This window comes from Ursus maritimus, unplaced genomic scaffold (assembly GCF_017311325.1).
Source record: "Ursus maritimus isolate PB19 unplaced genomic scaffold, ASM1731132v1 scaffold_29, whole genome shotgun sequence".
Classification (NCBI taxonomy): Eukaryota; Metazoa; Chordata; class Mammalia; order Carnivora; family Ursidae; genus Ursus; species Ursus maritimus.
The window spans coordinates 8,226,988-8,254,219 of NW_024425452.1; the positions used below are offsets into that span (position 1 = coordinate 8,226,988).

The window sequence follows — 27,232 nt, forward strand, 5'->3', positions numbered from 1 at the left end:
AACTGCATATGAATGGCTGAATTGCATACATTATAGTAAGTCCCTTATTCGTTCCTTAATTTTATCTAACTAAAATGAGCCTCAGCCTTTGCTCACATCTGATTCTTCACCTTCAACCTAGATGTTTCCCTGCAAATTGTTCCGCATAACCACCTGACGCCTGACCCACTCATGTCTTTGGTCTTTGTCCCACATTGAAAAAAGAAGTTTCCCTACTTACCCTAAGACTCTGACTCTGAGCTTCCTCTCATCCATTCAGCAACTACTTAGAATGCCCTTTTTTCTATGTGCCAGGCCCTGTAGGTGCTGGGGATACAACGGAGCACAAAGCAGACACGGGTCCTTTCCTTCCTGCACCTCCTAGTCTACTTGAGACAGACTTAATGAAAACATAAATAAATGTGAAATTACAACTGTTACTGTGTCTGAAAGGTAGAGTCTAGTGTACAGTGAATGTGTATCATAGGAAGACTTAACCCAGCATGGATACTCACCTCTTTCCAGGATTAGGATATTAACATTGCCTATTTCCACATGTTCTCTGGTTTACCCGCCCCAGTGTCTCTCATCTTCCTTCTTCTTCCCTCATCAGAGGGAGCAACAGCATTCCGAATGACACCCAGTGAAAACAGGACTTCAAGGAGGTTCCTCGGGAGATTCAAATGTCAGCAAGCAAAAACTAACATATCCCTTCAGGTTTTTCAGTAGGTGTGGAATTGCTAGAGCTCTGGAGAAGATGCTGGTGCTCAACTGTTGTACGAAATTACTGATGCTGGAAAAAATGTTGAAGAGTCACTTCCCTGAATCACTCAAGGTATTCTACATTCAAGAGCTTTCTTTTATTCATTTATTTTATTAATCTAGGAAATAATGTCAGACTTATGGCTGTTTCCCAAGTTTTTCTGATGTCAGCACTTTTTTTTTTTTTTAAAGATTTTATTTATTTATTCGACAGAGATAGAGACAGCCAGCAAGAGAGGGAACACAAGCAGGGGGAGTGGGAGAGGAAGAAGCAGGCTCATAGCAGAGGAGCCTGATGTGGGGCTCGATCCCGTAACGCCGGAATCACACCCTGAGCCGAAGGCAGACGCTTAACAGCTGTGCCACCCAGGCGCCCCTGATGTCAGCACTTTGTGATTAAACTTATTTAAGCATACAGTTTCCCAGTCCCCTCCTGATTCCATGCATCATGGATACGGCTGTGATAATTATTTTTTGACAGTCACTCTAGATGACTTCAAGGAAAATTTAGGTGGTGCTGGACTAGGTTATTTCTAAGGTAAACTTGAGTTTTAAACACTTTTTTTAATGGCAGAAGGGTATGGATTAAGTAGCATTGCTCATAAGAACATAACCTAGGTTCACGACGGAGCTTAGGTACAGGAGTCATTATAAAATTTTTCTATTTCAACATCTTTATTTTTGAAGTTTATTTCAATGGCTTTGTTGGTCATTAAGCCTCTATCTGTCAAAGTCTTCTCAAAGTCCATGAGGGCCTGCTGACAACTCAGAGCTATTGTGGAAGAGGACATTAATCAAAGATTCCAAATAAATGGGAGATTAAAAATATTTTAAGCACTTGGAGAAACAAATGCAGAATGCAAAGAAATTGTCTTTGAGGGCTGAGATTCTTGACCAAGGAGGTAGCCCTACAACAGTGATTTTCAAATGTGACTGGAGGGGGGTATAGCTCAGCGCTAAGAGCATTTGACTGCAAATGTGAGTGGCTGCTAATAACCCAGAAGAGATATAATGAATCACAATTTCTAAAAACAGAGACCTGTGTTTTTAGGACACACCCTGGATAATCTTTATTTACACTAAACTTTAACAAAAGCGATTTAGAGCACTGTACTGGGTTGATTAAATCTCGTCATCTTGCCTTATGGATCATGCTTAAACTATGTGTGGTAGGGAAAATCTGAGTGATCATTTGGGATCATATGGCTAAAAGAGTACCGAATGGACAATCTGACTCGCAATGTCCCATACTGAATGTGGACAGACTGGTAAATAAATGTTTGGCCCACTCTTGCTGGAAAGAGCTAAAAAGGTTTTGGCAACCTTTACAGGGTCACCTAAGATGTTATAATCTTCAAGACAAATGATGGACCCTTACATTATAAATATTATATTTGGATAGTACTTTAGCATACAGATAATTTCAATTTATTTTATCCTTCCAACAACTTTGTAAGATGTCTATTGACCCATTTTAGAAATGAGTAAGTTGGAGTCCAAAAAAGGTTAAAGCAAGTAGAGAATCTGTTAAATCTCAGTTCCTTTGATTTCATATCTACCACTTCTCCTGCAGGAACTTAGCTACCAGATGCCCAGGTGTAGATGTTGATCTTTTTTTTTTTGACACCTCCCATAGTGCTTGCCATGGGGCTTTGCCCAAAATAATTACTCAACAAACTGTAGTTGATGGGTCACTGGCAATGTTATAAAATAATTACTTATTGACCCTCACCTGTTCAATTCTTATTTTTAAGGGCCTCTGAATTCAGATTAGTTGAGTTGATCTGAATAGTATGTATGATTTTTTTTTATTTTTGTCAATTTATTATTATTAATCTATCGTTGGTAATAAACACATTAAATCTTGTGGGTTTATCCTGAGCCTACAAGGTTTTTTTTGTTTTTTATTTTATTTTATTTTATTTTTTTAATTAATGATTTTTTATTATATTATGTTAGTCACCATACAGTATATCCCCGGTTTCCGATGTAAAGCTCAATGATTCATTAGTTGCGTATAACACCCAGTGCACCATGCAATATGTGCCCTCCTTACTACCCATCACCGGTCTATCCCATTCCCCCACCCCCCTCCCCCCTCCCTTCTGAGGCCCTCAGTTTGTTTCTCATAGTCCATAGTCTCTCATGCTTCATTCCCCCTTCTGATCACCCCCCCTTTCTTTATCCCTTTCTTCCCCTACCGATCTTCCTAGTTCTTATGTTCCATAGATGAGAGAAATCATATGATAGTTGTCTTTCTCTGCTTGACTTATTTCGCTTATGAATAGTATGTATGATTTTTAAAAATATCTTTCACGCTATTTCATTTGAGCTTTATAAAACCTATTAACCCCTCTGTAATAGTAATACCTCTGCATAGGCAGGTATTTACATTATAATTTTACAGATGATGTTACTAAATCCCTTCCCCATATCTAAGTGCTAGAGTTCAGATTTAAATGTAAGTTATCAGATTCCAAACTGCACGGTTGGTTTTTATTTTTGAAAGGTTTGCTTATCATAACACCACTTGAAGTAAGAGTTAAAGAAATGAAACGTGTAGGCACAAATCAACACCTTCCTCGTATAATCTTCTTTTTAATAGCTGCTTAGCTTGGCACTCCAAATTTCTCAATTTCTGTACACAGAGTCTCTTTATCTTTGAATCTCTTTATCTTACTTCAATTATTACATTGTTATATAATGTCTGGCTTGGGTTTTCTGACCATACTTTCAAAATACCTCTTCAGTTACACTATGCCCTTTAGAGAATAAAAAAGATAAAGAGAAAATTGTTTTGTTGTTCACACTTCCTCCATTTTTTTGAAGGCTATGGCTATATATTTTATAATCCCATCTTTTCTTTTTTTTTTTTTTAAGTTTTTATTCCAATTCCAGTTAGTTAACATACAGTACAATATTAATTCCAGCAGTACAATTTAGTGGTTCAGTGCTTCCACACATGACCCAGGGCTCCTCCCAAGTGAGCTCCTTAATCCCCATTGCTTATTTCACCCATCCCCCCACCTACCTCATGTTAGTATTTCAGTGATTAAATATCCCTCCAAATTTCCTTCACAAACTCCAACTGCTCATTCCTCCAGCATCCTTACTTCCCCCAGCCACTTCCCATCACCTCTCAACACTCACCCTTTGAATAAATAGCTGTTAAAAAAGTCTGTTTCATTGTTTTGAACCAATGCCAAATCTTTCAGCTGGTTGCAAAACTCTTACAAACAAGTCATGGGTTGTTGTTGTTGTTGTTGTTGTTGTTGTTGTTGTTGTTTTTCACAATCTGAATCTTGGAAAGAAGTTTTTTCCTTTTAACCTTCTAAACATTCCAATCCTATTTAAGCTCCATTTTTAAATAAAGATGTATGGTTTCTTCATAGGAATAAACATTTTAATAAACTTATGACTATGTATATGTAGGATTGGCAGCCCCCAAATTTAATAATTAAACAGAGCAAGCATGACCTTTCCAGGTTAATTTAGTTCTCAGCTTTTCACTAAGTGTGATCCATGTCACACAATAGTATTAGCCAGACTAAATTTGCAAAGGTACGTTCTATAAGAAGATTTGAGTGAGGTTTCAGATTGGGAAAGAAAGAAGATAGTTGAATAATGTTCTAGGCATTGAAGTGAGTGATTTGAATCAAGATGTGATAAAAGAGGTAAAGTGTAGGTTCCAACGCCCTTATAATTTAAATTGTTTTCACTGAAGTATAACACATACTAGAAAGTACACATAACATAATTATGCAGCTCAATGAATTTTCATAGAGCAGATATTTGTATAACCTGCACTCCAATCAAGAAAGAACATTACTTTGGACATGGTTTCTCCCAGCCCCCCAATGCTCTTTTGCAAACATTCCCTTTCCCTGCTCCCCAAAAGTAACCACTATCCTGACTTCTAAAGCCATAATTTGGTTTAGTCTGTTTTGAATATAATGTAAATTGTATCACATAGTGTATCTTTTTGTATCTATCTTCTTTTGCTCACCATTAAGTTTCTGCTTTTTTTTTTTTTTTTAAGATTTTATTTATTTATTTGACAGAGAGACAGCCAGTGAGAGAGGGAACACAGCAGGGGGAGTGGGAGAGGAAGAAGCAGGCTCACAGCGGAGGAGCCTGATGTGGGGCTCGATCCCATAACGCCGGGATCACGCCCTGAGCCGAAGGCAGACGCTTAACGACTGCGCCACCCAGGCACCCCTAAGTTTCTGCTTTTCATTCCTAGTATGAATATACTACAATTTATTCATTTTTTTCCACTGTTGATGGACACTTAGATTGTTCTCTGTTACTCTCTGTTATGAAAAGGCTGCTATGAACACCAGCCTGTAGCTCAGCTCTCCTTGTTACCGCCACAACTTTCTCTTCTCTCTAAGCACCATAGCATATGGAAGTTATTTTATAGGGCAGGCATCTTTGATTCTTAGCGGAGAAAAAAAAAAATACGAAAGACCACAAATCAGAATTCTAATATTCAGTATTGTTTAGTCAACAAAAAGTTGATCTATTAAGTCAGACTCCATGTAAATAATAATGAATAAGACATAGTTACGACCCTCAGGGAATACTTAGAGGATCTTGCCCCTTCAAATCTGAAATGCAGGGAGCTCTTTTTGGGATGGGGCGTTACGCTCAGTGATGTTTAATTGTAATTCAGGGTTGAAGGAGTAGTTGCATTAAACAGGTTATTTTCGGAGAATATAATAAACTTCAAAAGCAGCTGAGCATCAAAATTATCTGTGGAATTTTAGAAGCTATCATGAGCCCTAAATCCATACATCAGATTCTGATTCATTCTGTAAGTATTTATGATTGGCCTATATGCCATCTAGTCAGCTTGCTGTTTTGGTGCCTCTCACTGCTATACGGTAAAAACCTAAGTTTGGGGAGAGTTTTCATAGGCTTTCCTAGACTTTTTACCAGTTTTCATGTACAGTGACAAAATAACAAGAGAAAAGTTGTATGTGTGCATGTTGTATATATGTGCGTACATGTAATTTCCCCACTTGTGGCCACAACTATACAGTACAGGAAGAAGTGAAAACAGTAATATGCAACTGAAAGAGTTAGTAATGTGATTGGCATGTCTCTCTGGGTTCTCTGGCTCAGGTTTATGGAGCAGTGATGAACATGAATCGTGGGAATCCCTTTCAAAAGGAAGTGGTAGTGGATTCATGGCCAGACTTCAAAGCTGTTATCACCCGGCGACAGAAAGAGGTATAGATTTGTAAAGCCAACAAAACAAAACAAAACAAAAAAACACCACCACTAAAAACGCAAGAGTTGGCATCAACTAGAAAGAAATGATTAGGTAAAGGGGATATTATAACAATCACAGCCATATATATTAGCCTAAGAAGCTACATATTTCACCATTAGGGTTGTTTTTTTTTAATTTTTTTTTAATTTTTTGTTTTTTGTTTTTGTTTTTTAGATTTTATTTATTTATTTGACAGAGAGAGAGAGACAGCCAGCGAGAGAGGGATGACAAGCAGGGGGAGTGGGAGAGGAAGAAGCAGGCTCCCAGCGGAGGAGCCTGATGTGGGGCTCGATCCCAGAACGCCGGGATCACACCCTGAGCCAAAGGCAGACACTTAATGACTGAGCCACCCAGGCGCCCCTAGGTTTTTTTTTTTTTTTTTTTTTTTTTAAGATTTTATTTATTTGACAGAGAGCACAGGAGAGAGAGCACAAGGTGGGGGACACAGGGAGAAGCAGACTCCCAGCTGAGCAGGGAGCCTGACACACAGCACGGTCCCGGGACCCTGGGATCATGATCTTAGCCTAAGGCAGAGACCTAACCACTGAGCCAGCCAGGTGCCCCTCACCGTTAGCTTCTAATTTGACTGACTTTGGAGTTTCCGACATATGGAAAATAGCTAGTCTAAATGTGTTCAATAAAGTGTTTTAGTGTTTCATAGTCTCTGGAAGGGGAAGCATACATACTCGTGCATACTCGTTTTCCCTCTGGTTTGAGGATTCCTTGTGACCAATGAGTTTCATCACGTGGGTAAATACATAAGAAGATTGAAAAGGATGATATCACTCCATTCTGTGAGGACAAAGAGTTCATGTGGTGAAATGTGCTGCCCTGATCATGTTAGGAAAGTTCTGAGAGTTCTATTTAATTCTTGTAGGTGGCTCCATTAAGTTATACCCTTTCCATTTTTAAATAAATAAAATCCCAGAAAAATGTGAAATAAATAATCTTAAAACTTCCCAAATATCAGAAGAATAATCAAGCAAATTTCCAAAATTTCTGTTCTTTCCCTCACTATAGTATATTAGCCATATTCCCATCTAGCCATTGTTTATAGGTGGCTAATTTTGGCAATGGGAATGATCTAGACATATGCAGCCAATGTATCTAATCTATCCAATATTTGAGTTACCTAGAGGATAAATTTATGTTTTTACAATTATGTCTCTGTCCCAGGCTGAGACAGATAACCTGGACCATTATACTAATGCCTATGCGGTGTTCTACAAGGATGTCGGGGCTTACCAACGGCTATTGGAAGAACATGATGTTATCAACTGGGATCAAGTTTTTCAAATACAAGGTGAGATCAAGTGCAAGACACTAGGCGGTCTTTTTTTTCCTTATTTTTGTTATACACATCAGATAGATATGACATATTTCACATATATGATCAATATATACTTAAGTGCACAGATACATGTGTATACATGTTATATAGTTACAATTTATGTATTACAGGTTTATAAGAACACTTGTTTTACTCCTAATGAGGCTTGGCCTTTGGGGTAAGTAGAGGCCATTTAAATTGGGCTGCTTTCAAGTGACACTTTCCCCCTCACTTTTACTGTAATATGGATATCAGTGAGTATCACAGCATAATTTTCTTTATTACTCTTAATCATTTGCTGTCACAATCTTTTTTTTTTAAGATTTTATTTATTTATTTGAGAGAGAGAGAGAGAAAGCACAAGTGGGGGAGGCAGAGGGAGAGGGAGAAGCAGGCTCCCCACTGAGCAAGGAGCCCAGTGTGGAGCTCGATCTCCGGACCGTGGGATCATGACCTGAGCCAAAGGCAGACACTTAACTGACTGAGCCACCCAGGTGCCCCCTTGTCACAGTCTTTTAAAGTGACTCTAACTTAAGTAGAAGCCAATAGGTAGGTCTTTTCTTCTTTCTAAAGCAGGTGATTCTGGAAAGAGATAATTAACTGATCTGCCTCGGATATCCTGACATGATTTAGTAAGATAAGAGTATATTTGAAATCCGAGGAGATAATCGCCTGGTTATCAATGCTAGTGGAAGAACTTTTGGCCAAGACCGAATTTCATTAAGAATTTCTAATAGCGTGCAGGGACAATTTCAGCTTCAGCGGATCACTTATTCAACTTTTCATGATGATTGGGGGGCAGGGGTGATACAGTCAATGAAGTTCCTGTTTTTAACTGTGGCATTGAAAGTGAGTTCTTTGGTCATTTGACAGGAAGGCAGGGTCCTCCATGCTAGAAATACAAAGTCTGGTAATTTTTTTCAGCAGCAAACATCTGAAGCTCTCTCACAAGGAAAAAGTTCCTGTGTACCTGCCAACGATGACTAGTGCATGTTCATAACCTAAAGACTTGGGTTCTTTCATTACATCCATTGGGAAATGCTCACAAAGGCGTTATAGTGGAAGTTCTAAACTGTCTCTTTCACAGATCTACCCCAGTTATGTTGGTTAGACAAGAGACATGGTTCTACCACTCAGCCAAACTAGGAAAATTTTCTCACCATTATTACTCTAATGTGGAGATAAGTATATTTCTTTCTTGGTGTGAAAAATCATGGCAAAAGTTGGATAGATTGTGGTGCTAGAGGCCGATTCTCTTCAAATCACCTGCAGCCATCATTAACAAGAGAACATCCTTGTAATTGCCAGTATTTTCCCCCCAGCAGGCTGAGCTGTTCGTCATGAGTCAGTCACAGTCATTTAAATTGACACAATCATCATTCCTGAAGTTAGGTGGGGACAGATGTGAGTTAATAGCACCTAAAATAGCTGGAGTGGTAAAGGCCCTTATTTAGCACGTAATCAGTGTAGGCATTACCTTTGGCTTCTGATGTGGCCTCTTGGCCATAGGCTTCTCTGGTAAGAACTATAATTTCCTTGGAATAATGAGTAGCTTTTAAGAAGTCATCAATATCTTTACTATTTTTAACCAAAGCACCTAAAAAGTGCTATTCCCATAACATCTCCAAATCATGAACAACTCCAAGAGCCTATCTACTGCCATAGAAATGGCCCATCTTTTATCTTGCGCCGCAGAGCTCCTGGTTGGGCTGCCCGGATAGATTAAAAAGTAGGCAATGGAGCTACATCAGTGCTGGGTGTTCAGAGCGATGGCGCACTCTGATGGGAATGGCTTGTCATGTTTAATCTAAGAGCCATCCATAAACAGTATTAAATCAGGGTTAACCCACTAACCTACTAGGAAGAGCCAGACTCTGTGTTGGCCATGAGAGCCCAGGGAATGGAAAAGCATACAGCTATCCAGACAGGCCAGGCTCTCTTGTTCACTACTGGTTGCATTGACGTGAGAGGACTTGTTTACATGAGCACTGACCTAAAAGTTTCAGAAGCCTGCTTGCTGGTACTATGGTCCAATTAACTGTGGTCCAATAAATGGTCTGAGTTCTGTCTTATCCAATTCGCGACTCCTCCCTTTCTAAGGAGGTAAGGTGGACGAAGGTAGGACAATTTTAGTGAAAGTTCCTTCTGTGAGCAAGGAGAAAATCACTTGTTAAAATGGTAATCCACGCAAGGGACAGAAGGACATGGTCAACAAACCATGGAGAAATCATCCACAAAATCCAAATCATGGAAACTCAACCCAGGGAACTGGATTCTTTAACGAATAAATGGAAAGAATTTTTAAAGGCGGGGGAGAGGGCACTGAAAGAAAACCCGTAGATTAAAAGATTCACCAGGCAAAAAGTAGACAAAATCTAACCATGGTGTTTAAGGACTCACACTTGCATAATAAAACTTAGAACAAGGACATAATTGTCGTAATTATGATAGTGGTTATTTTTAGAGGAGAGTGAGGCAATTGTGATTGGGAGAATGGTAAATAGGAGACGGTTAGTAAATTTCTATTTGGTGGCTTTAGAAGTAGTTAAAATATGTAATAATTAAGTTATGCATTTGTGGTTTTTAAAAAAGATTTTATTTATTTATTTATTTGACAGAGAGAGAGAGAGGGCATACAAGTAGAGCGGCAGGTAAAGGGAGAGGGAGAAGAAGTCTCCCCACTGAGTGGAGAGCCCGATGCAGGACTCGATCCTAGGACTCTGGGTTTATGACCTGAGCTGAAGGCAGATGCTTAACTGAATGAGCCACCCAGGTGCCCCAGCTATACATTTGTTTTATGAAGTTTCCTATGTTACATTTTATAATTTAAAATTTTTTTAAAGAAATGTTAATCTGACTTTTAGAAAGAATTAGTTCAGTCTAATTTAAGAGAAAGAAATTTTGTTTGAGCTACCATCCATACCCTTCATTGGCATGAGCTGTTTTTTTCTCATAGTCTCTTGAATTACTTTGATGGAATTCAGGATTATAATATGGAATTCTAGCCACAGCATCTATAATTTTTAATAGCATTAACTTGAAGACCTGCTTATCTTTTCTTAGACTTAACTCCCTGAGAAAGGAGCCAAGGGTCAGATATCAGACTCTACCAACATGACTTCCTGTTCATGTAGTCATGTATTCTTCAAGAGGAAGTAACTTATTGGAAGGAGGAAACAAGCTTTTCCATATGGGTGGAAGTGGGAAAGTCAATTTCCAGAGAATTCCATTAATCAGGACCCACACTGGAAAGGCTAGAGCTGACAGGATTTTGGAGAAGCAGAGCAAGTCAGTTCTAAGGAAACAGAAGCTAACATGCCATGCGGCCAGCTCGGCGAGCTCTACCAGAGAACTTACCATTCTTGTGTCTCTCTGTAACGCAGTGCTTTACACAAGTACTGAATGAAGATTTATAGATAACAGAGTATAGCTGTGATAAATGAGTAGGATCCAAGTGAGGCAGATTTGGGATAAATCTCACCAACACTAAATTTATACCTTGGTATTTCTGTAATGAGCATCTAGCAAGAGGCTGGAGGGCTCCTTAAGTCAGAATGCCATGCCAAATAAATCTGAGTTCTTTTATGCTTCTAGATGTATGGTAGATTGTAGACTTTTAGTGTTATAAAATTTCTCTTACCTTAAAGAATTTAAGATCAGTCTGAGAAGTCAGAACAATCAGGAAAATTCCATAAACAATTCCAAGCTCCTAACAGATATTCCCATCAGAATGTTCATGGAAGGGGTGCCTAGGTGGCTCAGTCATTAAGCATCTGCCTTAGGCTCAGGTCATGATCCTGGGGTCCCCTCGTCGGGCTCCCTGCTCAGCGGGAAGCCTGCTTCTCCCTCTCCCACTCTCCCTGCTCGTGTTGCCTCTCTTCCTATCTCTCTCTGTGTCAAATAAATAAAATCTTCAAAAAAAAATGTTCATAGAAGATCTTGATTGTGAGAAACAACATGATGGGGACTTGAAAATCCCACACAATATTTGAAAATCAGGCTGGGAGTAGCTGTAATAACTCATATATAAATATATAGTGGTTAGGATAATACAAGGTGGCAAACTGGTGGCATCGATGATACTTAGTACAAAAATACTGCAACAAATTTCTTTTTTGTGTTTTCAAATAAAATACGCACCTTTTTCATTATGTGTCTCCATGAACAGGGCTGCAGAATGAACTCTACGATGTTTCCAAAGCTGTTGCCAACTCAAAGCAGTTAGGAGTAAAGCTAACTTCCTTCAAGGCCGTTGAATTTTCTCCTCGTTCAACTCTGCCAGACACCAGTTCTCTGTATGTAGACCAAGTTTCTATATGTGGGATGGAACTTACTATATAGAAGCACAGATAGCAGTACCTGAAATATGGTATTATTAAGGAATATTTGGGTACTTGGAGTAGGGCCACAGAGCCTAGATATGTCTGTGTGTGTATGTGTCTGTGGGTCTGTACGTGTGTTTATTTTTTTCTGCTGTGCTTGACTGCACGTAATTTCTTGCAAAATCAAATCAGTGTCTTTGTGCATAGTGATATGTGAACTCAGGATTCCTGTATTTTCACAGTATACACAGAAAAATCATTCCTTGGTATGCTCCGCCTCCAAATAATTCTAAATAACCTCTGTTGTCTGAGCCCAAGGTGCTTAGTGTGTTTTCATGTTTCAGGGATGAGGGTAAATAACTGATTTATAGGGAGCTCTTATATGCCAGGCTCTGAATGTTTTACAAATATATTACCTCTTGAACCCTTTCCACAACCCTATAAAGTACTGTATAATTACCTTTCTGAACGAAGTTGAAATAACACATAGGAGTGAATTGTAGAGCCAGGAAATAATTCCACATTCTGACGCCAGAGTCCAATCTTCAAAAAACGTGTTAGTGAATATCTGCATTCTTCTTACTGGGGAATCCCTGCGCTGACATTTGCTAGTTACCTTCCTTTCTGCTAAATCTTTCTGAGCCTTGATCAATTTCTTCTTTTTGCAAATTAACCTATATGTCTTCCTTACATGTAGTTTGTAAACAAATGAAACATGATACTTGAAAGGTTCCCACCTCAGTGAATGTTAATTTTTCTTCTATGGAATATGTTGAAGGAATTTTTGAGTAAAACAAGACTAAACCTAAAGAAGAATGAGCATTTTAAGTCACATAAAGCAACTGGACTTTATTTTTCTTTTATTTAATTTGGTTATTAAAATTTTCAAGCACATACAAAGGCTGAGTGAGAGTAGAATAAGGAACCTCTCCCATCAATATATGGTTAATCTTGTTTCATGCATACCCCTATCTACTAACAGTTCTGAAGGAAATACCCCAGATATCATCCCATTATTCTTAAATATTTTAATATATATTTCTAAAAGATAAGGATTCCTTAAAGAAAAAACACTATACTAATATCACTTCCATACAGGGGTCCCCAGGACCACCCACAGGCTCATTGATTAGCTCGAGGGACCCACAGACCTCAGCATATATATATGGGTTACAAAGCAAAATCAGCAAAGAAAACGGTGCATTGGCAAAGTCCAGAGAAAACCAGGCACAAGCTTCCCAGAGTCCTCCCCAATGAAGTCACACAGGACCCACTTAATTTCCCCAACAGTAAGTCGTGAGAACATGTATAGGATTTTTCATTGGAGGCACCTTCTGCCTAGCACATACCAATTTTCTAGACTCCCAGAGGGAAAGCAGGTGTTCATCATAAACCACACTGGCTGTACAAACAGGTAGGCACATTAAGTGCCAACTCATACCAGATCTGGGAATGGCAGGACTGCTGCAGAAATCCAAATTGCCAGATATCATCCAAGGCCCAATCTGGCAAGTAGGCTTTTCTAAAGATAGAGACCTCAAGCCTGCTGTATCAACTCTGTGCTGCAGAATGTCCTAAGATTTTGTTAATATTCCTTAAACTAGTTAGTAGTTACATTTCCCAAATTAGCATAATATTTTTAGCAGTTTGTTTTGAATAAACACCTAAATAAAGTTCATACATTGCAATTGGTTAATATCTCTTAAGTTTCTTTTGACATAGAGGTTCCTCTTTCATATTTTTTTCTTACATTACTTTTTGTTGAAAAAACCAGACATGTATCCTTTAGAGTTTTAGAGTTTCCCAGTCTTTTACTATCATATCCTTGAGATGTTATTTAAAATTTTTTTCTATCCCCGGTAAGGTCTTTTAAAATCAGATTTTGCTTTAAATTGCTCCCTTCTGCAGATACTGTCTTTCACACCTGCGTCACTACCCAAATTTGTATACCCTTTATTTTGCATAGCCTGCCGTTGGGATATAAGGTCATAGTCACTAATATAACTACTCCTGAAACACTTGCCTTAGCAATGTTTTTATTTGCAGCGACATTTCTGCCTGAGGCTTCTTTGCCTTGGGCTTCTCAGCCTTTGTTTCAAAGTTCATTTTCAAAAAATTAAATTAAAAATTCTATCAAGTCGTTGCTTGTATTTATTTTACTCTGCTTGGTAGTTAGATTATTGGCTCAGTGCCAGACCCCACAGTATGCCTAGAAAGTGAGCTAACACTGCAGAACCACTAAGAAAAAGAAAACACAAACTGTACTTTATAAAGATCGTAGCAAGAATGACATTAGCAGTCATGGGAGATGGTCTTTTTTTTTTTTTTTAAAGATTTTATTTGTTTATTTGACTGAGATAGAGACAGCCAGCGAGAGAGGGAACACAGCAGGGGGAGTGGGAGAGGAAGAAGCAGGCTCCTAGCGGAGGAGCCTGATGTGGGGCTCGATCCCGTAACGCCGGGATCACGCCCTGAGCCGAAGGCAGACGCTTAACCGCTGTGCCTTCCAGGCGCCCCATGGGGGATGGTCTTATGATATTGATAATTTCAAGAATTCTGAAAGCAAAGCCAGCACGATAGGCTTCAACTAAGTAACTCACCTCAGTTCTTAGAAATTGCAGCAATTCCTATCTTTGTCTTTATCTCAATACCATGAGCTTTTAGACCTTTCTCCAGACCTTTTAGGGGAAGGTCTAGAAGGACTAGCTTTTCTTGAGCAACTATCTATATATGCCTAGAACGTTAAGCAATTTGTATTTCTTTTCTGGCCATGGATGCATAAAGATAGAAGTTCTATCCTAATTCTTTTTTTTCTTTTTCTTTTTTTTACACCAAGGGGACCAAGAATCTGGACTTGTTCAAGGCTTCAGAGAGGGTGTCAACAGACTCAGGACTTAATAAAAACAAGTCTGAGAACTGTTTTACAGAAAAATGAAATACTCGCCCTAATCTATATGAAGGTGATAAGAGACGGGAGTAAAATTAGAAGGAAAGACTTAAATTTCATATAATGAGGATTCTGTCCTATTGGAAATGAAACCCTGAAAGATGGTCATAAGCGGGAAGTGTCAGATTCTAATTCATTGAAAATATTTTAGTATTGGCTAAGTACATCTCTGGGGTTGTTTCTCAGTTTGAATCAGTGCAAAAAGAGAAGTAGCTGTTTGTAGTCATATGATCCCGAGTTCCCATTTTTTCTCGTGTTGTTTTCTTCTAGAAGGGGTCCTTCCCCACGACTAACTTACCTGAGTATTACCGATGCTGATCTACTCAACAGGACTTGGTCACGGGGCGGCAACGAACAGTGTCTCCGCTACATCATGAAACTCATCTCTTGCTTCCCCAGTGTCTGTGTCCGTGATGACAAGGGAAACCCGGTCTCTTGGTCGCTCACAGACCAGTTTGCCACCATGTGCCACGGCTACACCGTGCCAGAGCATCGCAGGAAAGGCTATAGCCGGCTGGTGGCCCTCACACTGGCCAGGAAGCTGCGAAGCCGGGGCTTCCCCTGTCAGGGCAATGTCCTGGATGACAACACGGCATCCATAAGCCTCCTGAAGAATGTCCGTGCTGAGTTCTTGCCTTGTCGCTTTCATAGGCTTATTCTCACCCCTGCAACTTTCTCTGGCTAAGTTTACCTCTAGCCCATTGAAACGCCAGGCATTTTCTACCTTTCCCTGAACATGCATACTCCTTAGCTGGCAAAGAGGGGAATATTCAAACTGGAATCAGAAGAATCTCAGGTTGTCGAAAAGGGCCTGGAGAAGGCATGTGGGACCAGCCCGAGCAGCCCTCAGTCTCTCTGTGTCCGGGCTCTACAGTAAATAACTAGGGGTCCCAGACAGCTATGGCTGAGAAGAGGTTAATTGTCTTTCTTTGGGATCCACTGCAGGAAAAAGGTTCTGAAGGCAGCAGTTCTCAGCCCTCTTATAGAGATGACTGCATGAGAACGATGACTTAACGCGTGAGCCTGTGGCTACCACTTTCTGCTTTCTTATTGCTGCTTGGCCTTCTGCTCTGTGTTCCCACCGCCACACCAGCTCCCCGCTACCAGAAATCACACTCCCTTGTGCCTGCTGCTACGTCTCTCTAAACTCTTCCTACCACTTCCGATCCAGGTTCTCTGTAGAATATCCTGCTTTTCCCCTTTAATTACTGGTTTTCCACTTCTGCTTACAACTCTAGCCTATCGTTCTTCCCTGGGAATGTTCGAACGCAGCGGTTCTCACATTTTAGTGCACTTCTGAATCACCTGGAGGGCAGATTGCAACACAGATGCTAGAGCCTCTTCCCCACCATCCCTGATTCAGGAAGTCTGGGGTAGGGCCTGAGAATTGGCATTTCTAAAAAGTTCCCACTGCTCGGTGGTCTTGGATGGAGGAATGAAGATATGGACGTTTTAAACGCTAGAAACAGATGATGTCAGCATCGGAGTGGACCTTACCTATCTCCTAGTCCAGCTTCCGTGTTTTTAACCTGCTTTCTCATAAGAAAGTAAGATACATATATGGGCGTGAATGTGGGTCTGCAGTTGCACATATAAACAGGCTTTCATAGATGCACAAATATATACACATTCTTTTCATATTTTATATATGCATGTATATAAACTCATAGAATTTCAATGAAAATTTGCATTTGCATTGCAAATGAAAAATTTAAGGATCTGGGAAAATAAGTGACTTTATCATGATAACACAGATAATCAGTGTTAGATGTCAAGCCAGAAGGCTGGCATTTTGATTTCAATCTATTTTTTTGTCACTAAATCATGTATCCTTTTTTGTAAAAGAAATTTAAATGCTTAAATAATTAAATAAATACTTCCACTAGTCTTTTATCCTGAGTATTGTTTTGTTTTTCAAATTTGGGTTTCAGTTGCTTTTGTGTATATGTATCTTTCAAGGATTACAAAGGAAGGGGCACCTGGGTGGCACGGCGGTTAAGCGTCTGCCTTCGGCTCAGGGCGTGATCCCGGCGTTGTGGGATCGAGCCCCACATCAGGCTCCTCCGCTATGAGCCTGCTTCTTCCTCTCCCACTCCCCCTGCTTGTGTTCCCTCTCTAGCTGGCTGTCTCTATCTCTGTCAAATAAATAAATAAAATCTTTAAAAAAAAAAAAAGGATTACAGAGGAAGAGATAAGCATCACCAACTGTGTTCTTCCATTTGTAATAAAAGCAGGCACAGACACAATGGTTGGATTTCTCTTGTTTGTTTAAAGTTGACTTAGCCATAGAGAAAATATTGTTTTCTTATCTGAAGAGAGGCCATAAAACTCCAACCACAAAGATAAGGGAAGATCCAACTTTAGGTGTTTGCTCTGAGAGAGGTAAACATACTGACTGAGAGAATCATTTTAATAAAAAAACAACCCTCCTTAGGAGTGAATATATGCTTAGGTCATCCTGACTACTGGTTACCTGGAAACTTATCCTTGGTTCCATAGGGAAGAGCACCAAGTAATCGGAGTCCATAAAGCTCTTGGGAGAATATGGTCTAGTTTCTGCCCCAGGGATGCTCATTATCTTTAGCATTGATTAAACATGGTTATTCCTGCCTGGTATATGACAATAATATTATAGCCTTACTTTATTCTTAATAATAACTTGCCTACAGTTAATTTAAAGTTTAACTATTGCTGATAATTATGCCAAAGAGTAGATATATGTAACTTAATCCTTGTAAAAGATAGGAATTATCTTATCATGGGAATTCTGGCTCAGAGGTGTTATGACTCACCAACACTTATGCAGGTTTTAAGTGGCCACGTCATGGTCAGAACCAGGTTTTGTCAGATTCTGAAGCCAGTACTGTTTACTCATTATGCTAATTGGACTCTGAAGCAGCTTGAAATTCTTTGGGGAAGATTATTCCTTTATCTCATTGCTCTCTGAATTTTTCACCACCACCACCACCCCACAGTGGGCTGTATATTTTGAAAGAGACTTTTTTTTTTAATCAAATTTCACTGTAACTTTTTTTTTTTACTTTGATCTTCCAGATAGCCATGTTGGATATAATTGTTCAACTTTCAACCCTGTTTCTGACCCTTTAAAGGAATGTGTGGAGCAATTTCTGGAGGAAGAAGAGAAAGGCAAGGAGAAAAGAGGGACTCAAGAAGTAGGAAGGGGCTGGGTCCTCAACGATGATTTAAGAAACTTCTTCAGTATAATACAAACTGTTGAAGAGTCTGAAGCGGAGTATTCATCTGTTTGGAAATTAGACAGGAGGCTACTGCAATGGTCTACGCAAGAGATGATCCAAGTTTAGCCTGGATTTGAATGCTGGTAATGATGCTGGTGAGAAGTGAACCATTACCAGAGGTATTTAGGAGGAAAAGCTGTCGGGATTTTGCAGCTCCAGGGTATACTGAAAGAGAAATGTCAAGAATGACTCCCAGCTGTCTCTGTTGTGAAACCTGTGGCCGGTGGTATTTTTCCACCGAGATAAGAAATACTGAAATAGCACCAGGTGTGGAGAAATTGGGAGCAGAAGGGATTGTTTGTTCAGTTCGGGCACGTTGAGTTTTGAGACCTATTAAGTGATGGGGCCAAGTTGGATATCTGAGTGTCAGGGAAACTGTCTGTGAGAGAGGTTTAAATTCAGGAGTCATAGGAATATAAATGGTAACAGAAGCCATGCATATGGCTGAGGTCTCCTGGGACTTCCTTGAGGACATATACGATTTTAGGTTGAGTGAAGGGGAAGGTTCTGGAATAGGCGAAGGAAGAAAGCCAGGAGATGATGTCATGGAACAGAAAGGAGAAAAATATCAAAACAGGGATGGTCAGTGGTGTCACATTACATTGAGAGGCCAAGAATATGTAAGGAATAAAAACTTCACGATGGACGATCAAATATTTTTAATACATGTACGAAGAAGAAGCCAGAAACAAGAATACATGTTGTACTGTTCTGTTTATATAAAGTCCAAAATGAGGCAAAACTAATCTACAGCCTTAGAAATCTGAAAGCAGTTAGGCTTTGGAATAGTAACTAGAAGAGGATGGAAGTGGCTTCTAGTTTCTGGTAATATTCTGATTCTTGGCCTGGGTGAGTTATACAAATATGTTCACTTTGGGAAAGCTCAGCAAGCTATAGGATTATGATTTCTGCACTCTCCTGTATGGACGTTACACTGCAATATGAAATATTTATTAACAAAAAAAGGCATGGAACCCGGGGAAAAAAGAAAGCATATTCCCTTGACCCAAGAACTCCACTTCTAAAAATGTGTCTTCCTGGTATAATAGCAAGTATACAGAGATTTCTAGAAAAGGGTTTCATTACACATTGTTCATAAAGATTAAAAAATAAACTAAATAGTTTAAGTAACTCACTGCTTAAATACAGGGCAGCCCTTCAGTGAAACTCTGCAGGACCCCAGAAACCTGCTTGCTGATGTAGAAAAGATACGTGTGATAATATTAAATGCAAAGCAATGCAAAGCAACTACAGTGAAGTCTGTATCATCTATTTAAAATTCAGCTGCGAGGAGAGTAAGCATATAGGTATATAGTTCTGAAGACAGCACAAAGGCTTTCACTGGGAAGAGAGGTGTCTTTGGTGAATGGCAAGGATTTCACGGTGTGTGTGCCTACGACTACACACGATGCTGAAAGGAGTCGGCATAGGTAACGTGCTCAGCTCTCCTGAGACAGGTACTTGTCTTGTTTTCCAAGTGTCTGTGAATTTCTGCAAGAATGAATATTCACTCTGCCTAAGACCAACAGGGGGAAATATAGCAGGACAATCGAGAATTCAATCTGCTCAAATTTGGGGAGCAAGGTAAGACAGTGCAATCTGGGGGGATGGATATTTACACATCCTTTAAAACAGAATCTCATTTAATATTACAAGTTTTGATTCTACTTATTTTACATTTTTAATCACTAATTTTTGTTGGGTGATTTGAATTTTGAGAAAGAACATGAAGTAACTATAATTAAATATCCTTACGTTGTCTGTGACAAAACTTAAAGTTTTGTATCTATTGTCGCTACCCTCAGTAAACACTAGGGACAGAGAAAAGAAAAAAAACGGAATATAAGATGGAATAGCATAGCGCCAACTACAAAGATGATTCCTTTCTTCTAGGCTGGTGTGTTTGCATTAAAATTATTTCGGTAGGAAAAATGAAAATAGTAGAAGTATCAAAGATAGATGGAAGGGTTTTGCTATCTCAGTACCACTAGAATCAACAACATTGTTCCCTTTTCCCAAGTTTCTAATAGCCCATGTTTCTCAATCTCTCATAGAAAACTTAACTCTAAAACCCAATTGCTGATACCCCTTTGCTTTACTATCTTATCGGGGCCCTTACTATACCTGAAGAATGAGAGAAAAGAGGGCAAGTAACTGCTCTCAGCCCCTCCTCTTTTCTTCACCCCCTCCTACCTCAGCAGTGCTGGTATCATGTATGTCATCAGACCTGTTTCAATTTCGTTCACTTCTCAAGTGAACGTTTTCTTTTTCTCCTACGTTAATTTTTTTCCACTTCCTCTTATTCCTGCCCTTGTGTGGGGGAAAAAAAAATCACAAAAAAAGAATAGCTAACATTTAGATATTCCTCTTATTGATTTATGTTCAGCTTTCTATTTTGCTAACAGATCGACATTTTTCCAAGGCAAAATACGCTCTAGCTTTTAAACACCCTTAAGAAGTAACATACTATAATATAGTCATAGTATAATAAGAATATCAGACATTGGGTTACTACCATGCAGTGATTTCAGCGAACACTAGATGTCAGAATTTAGTTCTCAATGATTTCCCAAAGAAGGAACTCTTGAATTGTTTCATTGGAATTTTTGCTGCATTTTGCTCTATTTCCTCTCAGCAGGTTCCCTGGGACAGACAAGTTTATTCTAGGGCTTACGTAGAAAATAAATACATAAGAATAGCAATACAAATCCCCCCCAAAAAATAGAGTAAAAGGGGAGATTAACCCCACCAATATTAAAACATACAAAAAGATTATATAATTTATAGTATAGTAATGGTACGTGATTATGCAGAACAATGAGACAGAAAAAGTTTAAAGGTCCAGAAATAACCACAAGTATCTAGGAAAGTTTAAAACAAGATCAAAAGTGGCATTTCAGGTCACTGAGGTAAAGACAGAATTTTAAATAAATGGCAATTTATTTAAAGGGACAACTGGATAGCAATTTGAAAAGAAGTAAAATAACATTGGATTCATACCTCACACCTTATACCAGAATAAATTCCAACCTGATCTGAAATAAATAAGTAAATAAATAAGTAGACTTTTTAAAAGAAAAGTCATACAAATACTAGAAGAAAACACGGGTTTGTTTCTTTGACCTGAATGTGAGAAAAACCTTCCTAAATTCAGAAACTCCAAATTCAAAAGTGATAAAAGAAAAAATTTTGAGTTTGATAAGTAATCAAATACACATGAGGAGAAACTAGTTACAGCTTATACCATACAAGCAGGAAAATGAGAAAAGTAGTACATATCAACACAGACCTGCTTATTTTACAAACAGAAACACAGGGAAATTAAGCCAGAAACTAACTTTTTTAAGTGACCTCTAAGTAATGGACATAGAAATGAGGATAAGACTTCTCTGAATATATCCCATTTATATACTTTTGCCTTTTAAACAATGCATGAACTTGGAATGCAGAAAAAATTCAACTCAGAGAGAGAGAGATCAAATGTGATAAAATATTAGTGAATCAAGGTGATGGGTACAGCAGCTGTTTATTATATTAGTCTTCCAACTATTTTTGTGTTAGAATCAAAACCATTGGTAAAAAGTGGCAGATTTACAGGCAGCTCAAACTGTACAAATGACAAAAGTCACCACAAATTTAAATATAATATTTATCTTTTTAAAAGATTTTATTAAATATAATATTTTAATATAAAATATTACATTGAAGATGTTATTCTCATTTTGTCTTGACTAAGGGTTTCTTTTTTACCTTCTCATTGGTAAATCCATGACTAGTGATTATTAAGAAATATTGAATTTGCAGTTACTCAAAAACTTTAAACCCAGACATAGGTGACAATTTAGGTCAGCAGTAGATGACGGGAACCTGAGAGGCAAGAATGTGGAAGTAGAAACAAAGAGTCCTCAACAAGGAAAGAAAGAGGAAGCAGGGCTCCAAAGGGGGGGGAGGAGATAAATATGATAGAAATAGAAAACTAGTTAATTCAACAATGATGTCAGGCACCGTTCTGGTATTGGGAATAGGGCAGTAATAGTTACATTGCAGTGAACGAAATAAAGGAAAATCCCCACTTGTATTCATTCTAGGGGAAATGGCATTTACTGTGTGGTAGACACTGTTCCAGGGACTTGACATATGCTAATTCAATCCCAACAACCCCAGGGGATTGGTGCTATTCTCACCCCACTTTTCAGGTAAAGGAAGGCAAAGGAAGGGTACGTATGTTGCTGAAAGTCCCACAGCTAATATGGCAAGAGTAGGAACTAAATCCGAGGAGGTAACACCACCACTCACACTCTTTAATTCTGCTCTATATCACATTAGAAAGTAGGGAAGAAGCTACATAAAGGACAAAAACAAACAAGCAAAAAGGGAAGAGAAAGTGCAGAGAAGAGGAAGAAGAGACACAAAGAATGGTCAGAGGAAAGGATAGCTATCAGGAGTATTAAACTGAAAGAGGCCTGGAGGCCCTCGGTGGCGTAGTGGGTTGAGGTTGAACGGCTGACTCTTGGTTTCAGCTCAGGTCATGATCTTAGGGTCATGATCACAGGATCCTGAGACTGAGCCCCGCATCAGGCACCATGCTCAATATGGAGTCTGCTTGGGGCTCTCCTTCTCCCCGTGTGTCCCCCCACCCTGCACACTCTACCTCTAAAATAAAAAAAGTCTTTAAAAATTAATTAATTAAATTTTTAAAAAACTGAAGGAAGGCTAAATTCCATGGCTTTCGTAATGAATTTATGGCGTTGAAAATAAGAACATAAGATTATCCTTAATATAAGAGCTGAGGAAAAGGGTGGAGTAGAGCTGGGTGGTGAGATTATTAATGACCAACTGAACCTACTTTACCATTTAACCCAAACCTTGCCCTTGAGAGGTGAATTATGAAGTATGTATAACAGAAAAAGAGAGATTATTACTAACAGTTACTTTCAGTTCACGAACATTCCAGATCAACTTGTTTGCAGACTTGCTAAGCAAGAGACTCGGTATTTTCTACCCACTCATTGCTTTGTTGATATAATGTAGCACATTATAACAGCTAGCTATTTGGGGAATGAAGTCTCTCTGGATGTAAAATATTGAGGATTTCCATAGCTGTCATACCCTTACCTGGGTCACATGTACCTTAATTAATATAATAATATAATGGGAAGAAAAATTGCCTTGCCTCCCCTTAAAAGTTTTTATTATAACCTAATCAAGATTGGGTATAAAGATCACGACCTTTAATTTACTAACTCACGTGATTATTTTATTTGAAATAATTCATAAACATTAATTCACTCACATTGAGTCAAAGATTAAATTATCTCTGGAAAACAGTATATGTTGCTATCGAACAGGTCAACTTTTGTCTATGCTCAAGATGGTTATACGACAAAGAACATGGGTTTTCATTATCATCATTAAACGCTGACTCAATCACAAATGATTCAATTTCCTGTTTAATAAGTTTCTTAGTCACACTCAATGAGAGGGCTCAGTCTTATATCTTGATCTTTGACAGGAGAGAATGACGATGAATATACTTTAAAACTGTGGGTGATGCAGGCAGCTGACATTGAATTGCAATTTCAAAATCTCTTTTAAGCAGCTACTACTCAGAGCTTCATGAGTCAGCCCTTGCAGTTAACTGACAAACCTGGTATGCTTCATCTTTTAACTCCAAATTTCAAAGTACCTGGCCAACATCATTTAGAGGTCACCACCTCTTTATGGAGTGAAAAGATAATATGCATAAATGTTTCATTTAAGTATATATATATATAATATAAAAATTTTAAATATATATATATATAGCAAGTTAGTCTCTGGGCTACATATTAAGTAAACATAAGGCTCTTTTTTCTTCTTCTAGGAACACAAATATTGGTCACTCAAAATTTAAAAACAAAGATCTCATTTTAAAAGTTTGCCTCAGTTTCCATTTTATCTCAGTCCCCTGGGCTAAGCTGCTTGATATTCACAGAATTGCCACATTCTCACTCTTCCTCTTCCCCACTCCCCCCATGCCTCATTTATAACTACCAACATTTGCTCCTCTATTCCCGGATGATGAGTCTGGTTCTCATTCCCTAGCTCTAGCCCTTGACCTTTGCATCTTTCCCTGAGGACCTCATTAAAAGCTTTGCTTTAGATTCCCAGTTCTAAAAAACAAAAATGAACTTTAAAAAATTAAATTAAAAATATTTTTCAGACTTAAATCTGATATCTGAAACCATACAAATCCTAGAAAAGAGCATAGGCAGTAATTTCTCTAACATTGGCCATAGTAACATTTTTCTAGATATGTCTCCTGAGGCAAGGGAAACAAAAGCAAAAATAAACTATTGGGACTACATCAAAATAAAAAGCTTTTGCAGAGCGAAGAAAACAATCAACAAAACTCAAGGACAAGTTATTGAATGGGTGAAGATATTTGCAAATGACATATTTAATAAAAGGTTAGTATCCAAAATATATAAAGAAATTATACAACTCAATGTCAAAAAAATTATTAAAAATGGGCAGAAGACATGAACAGACATTTCTCCAAAGAAGACATACAGATGGCCAAAAGACATATGAAATGATGCTCAGAATAACTAATCATCAGGGAAATGCAAATCAAAACCATGATGAGATACCAACTCACACGTGTCAGAATGGTAAAAATCAACAACACAAGAAACAAGTGTTGAAAGAGGAACCCTGCGGTGTCTGGGTGGCTCAGTCATTAAGCGTCTGCCTTCGGCTCAGGGCGTGATCCCGGCGTTATGGGATCTAGCCCCACATCAGGCTCCTCTGCTGGGAGCCTGCTTCTTCCTCTCCCATTCCCCCTGCCTGTGTTCCCTCTCTTGCTGGCTCTCTCTCTCTCTCTGTGTCAAATAAATAAATAAATAAATCTTTAAAAAAAAAAAAAAGAAAGAAAGAGGACCCTTGTGCACCATTGGTGGGAATGCAAACTGGTGTAACCACTGTGAAAGACAGTATGGAGGTTCCTCAAAAAACTAAAAATAGATAATAGATTCAGTAATTTCACTACTAGGTATTTACCTAAAGAATTTGAAAACACTAACTGGAAAAGATACATGCTCCCTCCATGTTTATTAAAGCATTACTTACAATAGCCAAGATATGGATACAGCCCAAGTGTCCATCCATAGTTGAATGGATGAAGATGTGATATATATAGATGATGGAATATTTCTAAGCCATAAGAAAGAATGAGCTCTTGCCATTTGCAACAACATGGATGGATCTAGAGAGTATAATGCTAAGCAAAACAAGGCAGTCAGAGAAAGATAAATAACATGTGATTTCACTCATATGTAGAATTTAAGAAACAAAACAAACGAACAAAGGAGAAAAGAGATAAACCAAGAAACACTCTTCCTTATAGAGAACAAACTGATGGTTACCAGAGGGAGGTGGGTGGGAGATGGGTGAAATAGGTGAGGGGGATTAAAGAGTATATTTATCTTGATGGGCGCTGACGAATGTATAGAATTATTGAGTCACTATATTGTATACCTGAAAGTAATACAACACTGTATGGCAACTATACTGGAATTAAAATTGTTTAAATATATGTTTCAGGCTTCACAATTTCCAAAATGTTACCAGAAGGATCCTTTCATTTGATCTCCACAGCAGCCTTGGGAAGCAAGTGGGACAGACATTATTTATACCTTCAGATGAGAACATATGATTGGAGACATTGGGAGACTCACCCAAGAGAACATGACCTGCCAAAGTCCACTGACTCAGTCCAGCGTGATCTTTGCACAGTCTAAGTTCTCCAGGTCATGAGAAGCGTAGCTTTCGAAGGAAATATGATAGAAGTCTCTTTTCAAAGGCTGACAGTTTTCAAGGTCCAGGCTGGATCTTATTTATATAGAATAACCTCACATGATTTTCAAACCTGTACTTTGTGTTCATTTGAGCAGCTTGTTCGTCCTTCTTTTTTTTATTCACTCAACTGTATACAGGGATAGGCTAGGTAGGATGATGAAGATCTTTTATGCCACGCCTAAGAGTCTGACATTATTTTTGTAGTTTCAGGGATTGGAGAGGAAGAGACAGAAGAAAAAAAAAAACGTGGCAGCTGCAACAATTGGTTAAATATTAACTATGTGGGGTCGGGGTAGCTTCTGAGGGAAAATGAAGACAATAGAATCACCAGTCTTACTTATTTTTGAAATAAGGAACAGAGAAAAAGAGGGCAAATTTAAGAGAATAAATGGAGGGTTCAATTTGAGGTACTTTGGAATCATGGAACATTCAGAAGGTATGCCCAATAGAAAACTGAGGAGAAACATATTTCACTAGGTTAGACTGTGGTAAGAAACAACCCCCCCATTTTTTTGTTTAATAACAAAAGGTTGTTTCTTGTTTAGAACACGTATCAGCTGCAGCTCTGTTGCGTTTGCTGTCTTCATTCTCTGATCATAGCTGAGGCAGCGGCGCTCATCAGAGGCATGCCCAGAGCCAACCTTGCAGCGACTCTCAAGTTTTTGCTCAGATGCACCTGATGTCACATCAGTTTACATCCTAGGAGCCCAAGCAAGTCACATGGCCAAAGCCAGCATCAGTGGTGTAGGGAAGCGCACTCCCGTAGAGGGAGCATTGCAAGTCCTATGATAAACAAGCCAGGAAATACGATCCTCTTTCAGGAAAAGGAAGTAAATAATTTGAGACAATAATACAATCTACTACAATTTTGGAAGTAAGTGTCATGGTCTATAAAAGAGATAAATTTGAGACTCATTAGTATACAGGTTGCAGTTGAAGCCATGGGAATAAAGTCACAGAGTATTTTAGATTTGTGAGAAGAGAAATGTCAAGAATAAAACTATTTTCTACACACACCTCTATATATACAATTGCATCATTGCTCATAATGTTGTCATATCCAGAATGCCTTATTTGCCACTCTCATATCCAAATTCCGTTTATAACAGTGTGGTAGACATCAGTATTATTATTATTATTATTACCTCTTCTTAACAATACCATGATTTTCTATTGGAGTATTAGCTCTCCCTACTGTACAGGTGGTAGACCAGCTGTTTGCTTTTCCACTGTAGAAGGCTTCTTTGACTATATCTTTCCTTTTACTGTCCTACATTGTCAAGGGGTAAGTAAGTTGCCTAAACTCAGGCAGTTGGGTACTTCCAAGTGAGAACTTGACTCCTGAGTAAATGCCACAAGGACAAGTGAGAGAGTTGTTCATTCAGTCCAGCAATGGAATCTGTTCGTATAGCGCCAACTTCTTATCTCTCTGCAACAGCTTGGTTCCCTACCCATTTTAAAGTTGCTCCTTCTGCTTTCCTAGCAAATGTGTCAGCTCGTCTTCTTAACAACAATATC

The 27,232-nt window shown here is 38.7% G+C and overlaps 1 protein-coding gene across 1 annotated transcript; it reads left to right on the plus strand.

Annotated features, from left to right (window-relative positions):
* The first annotated feature begins 352 nt into the window (after window positions 1-352).
* On the plus strand, window positions 353-15,321 carry GLYATL3 (glycine-N-acyltransferase like 3). Its single transcript, XM_008691813.2, has 5 exons — window positions 353-814; window positions 5,869-5,976; window positions 7,196-7,322; window positions 11,518-11,644; window positions 14,889-15,321. The coding sequence occupies exons 1-5, from the start codon at window positions 737-739 to the stop codon at window positions 15,301-15,303; spliced, it is 855 nt and encodes a 284-aa protein (XP_008690035.1). The 5' UTR covers window positions 353-736; the 3' UTR covers window positions 15,304-15,321.
* Window positions 15,322-27,232: the final 11,911 nt, after the last annotated feature.